Source organism: Malurus melanocephalus, unplaced genomic scaffold, assembly GCF_030028575.1.
Source record: "Malurus melanocephalus ecotype Western Australia unplaced genomic scaffold, MMel_1.1 scaffold_1001, whole genome shotgun sequence".
Lineage (NCBI taxonomy): Eukaryota > Metazoa > Chordata > Aves > Passeriformes > Maluridae > Malurus > Malurus melanocephalus.
The window spans coordinates 1-6,786 of NW_026624233.1; the positions used below are offsets into that span (position 1 = coordinate 1).

A 6,786-nucleotide genomic window follows, 5' to 3' on the forward strand; every position below is an offset into this window, starting at 1 on the left:
ACAGTCAGAAACACAGCAAACAGCAAATCCTGCAAGATGGACAAGGAGCCAGCTGCATTTACAGCCCAGGCCATCCCAGGAGCTGCTCTCAGCCATCCCCAACTCCGCTGCCAACACCAGGAAATGCAGGATTGTACATCACGGGGAAAAAACAGCAGGGAAATTTAGTTTTCACTTTTTGTTCATCTTATTTACCTTTCAGTTTCGTAAGCTTGAGAATCAAGCGAAGTGATCAAATTCACTTTTTTTTTATAGTCATTTTCACTACTTTTCCCTGAAAACGGCACAGGATRTTTACACTGACATGAGAAATTGATTGACGCATTTTGAGAGCATTTCCTAAACACCCATCACCAAGAAAATACACACATGGACTTAAACTTCCTGATCTCTCTAAAGTAACCGATTTTGCCAAGGGTTTTTTCAGTGTCTGTACCGCTTATACATTTAAACACATCTTCTCTGCCACTCTCTGGATTCTTTTCCACAGCATTGGGGTGGGGTTTTTCCCCAATATTTAGTAATGAAATATAACACACAATATTCCTGAGATAACGCAACACTCAATGAGGGATTTTAACCCTACAAATCAGATGATAGCACAATCACAGTTCAATGAAAGAAGCAAAAATCAAACCAAATCAAACAAAGAGATCCCATCATCCCCTGCCGCATCCTCCCTCCTCCCCTTTCCCACCCAAGCAGCAGCTCTGGAGTCCATAAAAGAGCTGGGAGCAGAGCAGCTCTGCCATACACTGCTAAGCACAAACTAAAGCACACCAAACACGCCACGCTTTGCTTTTTCACCCACYCACTGCAAAGGGCAATGGCAAACGCAGAGAGAAGCGTTCAGAGCGCTGTGCAGCACCTTGTGCAGTGTGCTGTCATCAGCCACATCCATCCCATGGGTCACACTGAGCCCCAGGGCTGCGGGCTGGTCCGTGTGCCCCCTGTGTGCCCCTGTGCCCCTGTGACCACTGTGTCCCTGTGACCACTGTGCCCCTGTGACCACTGTGCCCTGTGCCCCTGTGACCACTGTGCCCCTGTGTCCCCTGTGTCCCTGTGCCCTGTCCCCCTCTCCCCTGTGCCCCTGTGCCCACCTGTGCCACTGTGCCTGTCCCCTGTGCCCTGTTCCCCCTGTGCCCCATGTCCCCTGTGCCCCTGTCCCCTGTGCCCCCTGTGTCCCCTGTGCCCCGTGCCCCTGTGTCCCTGTGCCCGTGTCCCTGTGCCCCTGTGTCCCTGTGCCCGTGTCCCTGTCCCCCTGTGCCCTGTGTCCCTGTGCCCCTGTGCCCTGTGCCCCCTGTGCCCCCTGTGCTCTGTGCCCCTGTCCCCTGTGCCCCTGTGACCACTGTCCCCTCTGCCCGTGTCCCTGTCCCCTGTGCCCAGGGCTGGGCAGGAGTGCCACTCAGCTCCCGCAGCACCAAACCAGCTCCRGTGCCCATCAATTGTTTATCCAATTAGCTCCTCAACAGCAATTAGCCCAGGCACAGCTGACAAGCACCAAGGAGCACTGTCAAGAGCTCAGGGAGGCTCCTGCACCCTTGTTCCACTCCAGAAACACCAATTTGGGGTGGGGTTCCGAGTGGGTGGGTATGGCAGAGCCAGGGCCCTCCATCAGCACACAAAGGAGCCTCCCTTTCTGCTCCTTTCTCTCCCTTTCTGCTCCTCTCTCTCCCTTTCTGCTCCTTTCTCTCTTTCTCCTCCTCTCTCTTTCTGCTCCTTCTGTTTCCTACAAATGCTTTGTCTGCCAAAAGGAACAGCACACACAAACCCAAGTACTTTGCATTACTAAAATTTTTTTTTAAGAACAGTATTTTGTGCTGTAGAAAACCCCAGCAACATGMCACATATATTAAAAAAAAACAAAACTAATTATTGTTTTCCTGAAAAACATGTTATAAAGGTATGATAGGTGGCAGGATTATTCTGGAAGCCTGCATGAGTTCCAGCAACATTAGCATGACACAGTTTAAACTACCAATATGTTTCACTGCTACAAGCAGGAAACAAAAATTCCAGAAGAAACTCTCGGCACATGAAATCAAATCACCACACAGAGTACCTTTTTTTTCTGTAATATTTTATTTTATTTATATAGAAATACTTAAAAAAACATGAAGTAGCACCATTACTTAAGTTTTACTTTTATTATGTAGAACTTTAAATGTCAGAAAAATAAAACTCTTGATACAATTTCAAATCTTGTCTCAGCAAATATAATATTAGTATTTGACCATGAGGTTAAAGGCCCTTTATCATAAAATAAAATATACTTTGTTTTTAAACTTTGCTCAGTAAAGTACATTTAAGCTCAAGTAACGTCACCTACATATACATAAACAAGTGGTAAACAAATGTATTAAAATAGAAATACTAAAACTATAGTGGTGCAACAGAATTTTTGTAATTTCCACTGAATTCTATTTATACAAATGTTAGAAAGCTTCAACAGTTCCTTTTGACATATGTTTATACATTTCCATTTTTGTAATAATATAGAATAAAATATGCTTTATATCACTGAATAGAAAATATGCTGGGTGAAGCAGATTTAAAAGATTTTTTTCTGAACCTATAAAATCTCCATCCCAACAGAATACTGTTCAAAGCATTACACATTTTATGGTTTGTAATTCCGTTCACAATTGTGTGATATTAAAATAATACAGTGTTCTTTGCCATAAGGCCATACTAAAATAAAAAAGATTTAACCCAGCTACAAAAAGTTCACTGAACTTAAATTAAAATACTTGTAAACATCTTTGCAATATGAAATATAATTTTTCAAGTCAAAAAAGAATAAAATACTTCAATCTGTATTAATGCAATTTATCTTTAAAACCTTTAAACGTTTTTAATATATATAAGAGATATGTTACAGTTTTGTTGGTTTTTTTTTTTCTTTTTTCTTTTTTAAAGTCTGATAAAGCTGCAGTATCATGGTTTTTCACAGGAACTTCTTGCCCTTTCAAGAACATTCAGAAAAGTATCCACCCATAGATTTAATTATTTTGTAATAAGCATCCTAGAACTACCAGCACGTTTTACTAACAGTCCACACACCATTGTCATCATCATAAGCATCTTCTACTTTCAATTTTTTTTTTCTTTTTTTTTCTTTTTTTGTTTGTCTGTTTATAAAAAAAAGGGGAGTTTTGGAAGCTTCGTATTAAAGTACAGTGTAAAAACTAGCCTAGCACTAGAATGGAGTCGCCCGTTATTATTTATAGCATGCACCCCAGCCCTCCCTGGCCCCGGCCGTGCCCCSCGCCCCGCGGCGCTCAGGAGAAGATGCGGATGGCCTGGGTGACAGCACTGTGGCACACGGGGCACTGCGGCTCCGTCTTCTCGCAGATGCGGTTGGCGCACTCCATGCAGAAGAGGTTGTGGCCGCAGGGCACCAGCGCCGCGATCACCTCGCTCTCGAAGCACACCGAGCAGTCGCGGCTGCCCTTCCGCCGCACGCCCGACGAGGAGCACGACGAGCTGGACGAGGAGCTGGACGAGGARCTGGACGAGGCGGACGAGTCGGAGGGCAGCCCGGGCAGGTGCGCTCCCAGCCCGTTGGCGTAGAGTGGGTAGGAGGCGGCCAGCAGCCGGCCCCCGGGATCGCTGCGGACCCGCCGGGCCAGCGGGTGCTCGCTGCCGGCCGCGCTGCCGTGCAGGGGCGGGGAGAGCCGCGCCGGGGGCGGGCCGGCTCCGCGCCGGGGGCCGCTCACCAGCAGCGCCAGGTTGGCATTGGCGGGCGCGGCGCCCGGGAAGGCGGCGGCGGCGGCGGGCGAGGCCGCGGGCGAGGGCGGAGCGGCGGGGCCGCGCTCGAACTGCGGCCAGAGGAGGGCGGCCCCGGGCGGCGGGGCGGGAGCCAGGTCGAAGCCGGGCGGCGAGTCGAAGGGCAGCTCGGAGCAGCAGTCCGGGGAGGAGAGGACGTCGCCGCCGCCCCCGCCGTACACGTAGCCGTTGGCGCTGTTGTTGTTGTTGTTGCCGTTGTGCGAGAAGCTCAGCGCCGGGCTCGGGGGGCTGTAGTCGGCCAGGCGGGCGCTGCCGCCGCCCCCGGTGCCGCCCCCGAAGTAGGAGTCGGTGGAGGCGCTGCCCAGCGAGCTGGAGCTGTCGTTGCGGTAGTTGCAGAAAGGCTTGCGGCCCGGGGTGGGTGTGATGCTGGGCGGCGTGGGCTTGCTCCACAGGCTGCCCGTGCCGTTCAGCTCGAAGCCCACGTCCGTGCCGTTGGCGTGGAAGTCGTTCTCGTCCGTGAGCTCGATGATGCCGCCGGTGCGCATGGCGATGTGCGCCTCGATCTCCTCCCGGGCCCGGTCCACGTTCTCCGGCATGCCCGTCACCTCAAAGACCGGYTCCTTGTCCCGGCTCGGGGTCACGATGTACGTGTGCGTCTGCTGCTGGATGCGCTTGATGGTGGCCCCCTTGGGCCCCACGACCAAGCCCACCACGCGATAAGGCACCCGCACCTGGATGGTGGTTTGGCCGGGCAGGTTCGGGGGGCCGGGAACGGTGCCGTTCAGGGCTGTGTTCTTGTTCCGCGAGGCTCGAATCATGGAGAAGTGCTCGGCCGCAGAGATGATCTCCCTGCGGGCCATGGCCACATCTTCCTTTCTGCCCGTCACAACAAAGAGCGGCTCCTCCCCGCGAACCGGGGTCTTGATGTAGGTGTTGGTCTTTGCCCGCAGAGCTTTGATTTTACAACCTGGGAACGAGATGCGGGAGATGGAGGGCGAAGGGGAGGGGGAGGAAGGGGGAGGTGGTGGGGGAGAACCGGTTACAACCCATGGTTTGGGTGCAGCTAGGGAGGGGAAATTAAAAAAAAAAAAAACAAAAAACAACACACCCACCCCAAACACACTGCCCCCAACCCCAGGTGATCGCTGGCATCTCGGTCACGGTGTAATGTCAGCCCACAGCCCTGGCACACGCCCAAAGGCATCGCAAGTGGCCACCGACACATCTGCCATGCAAACTGCCCCAAAACTACCAACGTGCAGTTCACAGGGTCGCCAACACAGGGAAGAGAAAAAAAAAAAAAAAAAAAAAAAAAAAAGGGAGGGGGGAAAAAAAAAAAAAAAAAAAAGAGCGTGCAGAAAAACTGCACCGCCACAAAAAAATGAAATAAAATAAAATGCGAGCAGCCCTCACAAATCAACACACCCGCCAGTCCACATTCCTGCTCGGCACTTTCCTTTTGGAAAAATAAAATCAGTTCTTAAGGTGAGGAATAGAGGCTGTACCGAATGAGCCATATTCCCCACTGCGGATGCTTTATTCCAATCCCATTGTTCCACTTCTCCACTCCATTTCTCTTCCTTAAAAATAATCCACGATTTCTAACTTTGGGGTGGCGAAGCACCGAGGTTCCCATTTTCCTCCCGTTTCCTCTTGCAAATCTTAACTTTTGCATCCGGAGGAAAGGACCGATTTTTTATTATTTTCGTGATTTTTCTCCCCAACCCGGCAGCCGAAAGTGCATCTCGAAACCGATGCATAACGCTCCTCGGAAACATCACGTCTGCCGCTGCACTTTTCTTTGTCTGGGGGAAGCCGGCAGTGGCCAGCAGCGCAGGGCTGCAGCGTTCCTGGGAATGGCCAGTGTCGCATCTGAGCCGCCCGCCCGGCAGCGCGGAGGGGACACCCGCGCCCCCACACCCCCTGGCATGCAGGCACCCACCTTGTCTCCCCACTATCTCCGCGACATGTTCCGAGCTGGGCACCGGCACGCATTCAGTCATGTTCACGCTCTTTTTCCGAGGCTCGTTGTCGTAAATGGAGCCCGTCTCGTCGTTGTCCAGCCCCAGCAGGGAGAGCTGATCCAGGGCGATCTGAAGGGCTCTTTGGTCATCCAGGGTCTCTCCCCCGCCACCACCACCACCACCGCCGCCGCCGCCGCCGCCGCCGCTCCCGTTCCTCTCCATGTCTGCAAAAAGCGAGCTGGGCATAGTCCCTGTGTGTGGTGCACCCTCCGCCTGCGCTCGGCTCAGTAGTAAGAGATCAGACACAAAGGAGAACCCAAGGCAGATGGCCAGCAGGAGAGAAGGGAAGGGAGGGTGGGCGACTGCTGGAGACCGGGGAATTGTTGCCTTTTGCTTGTATATTTTGTATCTTTTTTGCTTTTTTTTTTCCTCCTCTCAGTGCAATCCGGTTTATAAGATGTTCTCAGGACCCCCCCCACGACTCCCCCCCCGAGGTTTTTTTTTTTTGGTCGGCTTTTTTTTTTTCCTTTTTTTTTTTTTTGTCTGGGGGTGGGGGGGGGGGGTGGGAAGAGGATAAGCGAGAGGAGCTCCGATGGCTTCCCCCCCTCGAGTTCCTCGCCGGCCACAATGCCAAGCGGCGGCAGCGTTTCTTTAAGGAGCCCCTCCCAGGCTCCACTCCACTCACTCAGCGTTTTTTTTTTCCTGCTCTCCCCTCCTCTGTCTGAGGCTCTGCTGCAGCCAGACGGCTCTGGAGAGGCGGGCGGGCGCGGGGCGGGGAGCGGGGGCCGCGCCGGGCGCCGCAGCGTAAGCGCCGCTCGCAGTCACCGCGCACCGCCGCCGCGCGCCGCGATTGGCCGGGGAGGCGCGGAGGGGCCGGCGCTGCCCCCCCGGCCCGGCCCGGCCCGGCCCCGCTCCGCTCTTTGTTGTCGGCAGCCGAACAATGCCGGGCCCGGGCCCGCCGGCCGCCGCTCCGCTCCGTTCCCCTCCCCTCCCCGCCCCGCGCCCGCCGCCAGCCCCACCTGAGCGCCGGCGGAGGGGGCCGCGCTCGGGGTGGCTTTAGCGGCGGGAGGGGGGCGGTGGTTCGGGGTGGGGT

The 6,786-nt window shown here is 53.5% G+C and overlaps 1 protein-coding gene across 3 annotated transcripts; it reads right to left on the bottom strand.

The window, feature by feature from the left end:
• Positions 1–2,080: 2,080 nt before the first annotated feature.
• MEX3B (mex-3 RNA binding family member B) lies at positions 2,081–6,780 on the bottom strand. 3 transcript variants are annotated; one of them, XM_057386595.1, is made up of 3 exons: positions 6,713–6,780; positions 5,672–5,917; positions 2,081–4,696 (listed from the first exon to the last, which is right to left on the bottom strand). In XM_057386595.1, exons 2-3 carry the CDS (start codon positions 5,913–5,915, stop codon positions 3,282–3,284), a joined length of 1,659 nt encoding a protein of 552 aa, XP_057242578.1. In that variant the 5' UTR covers positions 5,916–5,917; positions 6,713–6,780; the 3' UTR covers positions 2,081–3,281. The 3 variants fall into 3 exon arrangements, with proteins under 3 accessions (XP_057242578.1, XP_057242577.1, XP_057242576.1); XM_057386594.1 differs by having other exon boundaries at positions 6,379–6,780; XM_057386593.1 differs by having other exon boundaries at positions 2,082–4,696; positions 5,672–6,780.
• Between the last annotated feature and the right edge of the window lie 6 nt (positions 6,781–6,786).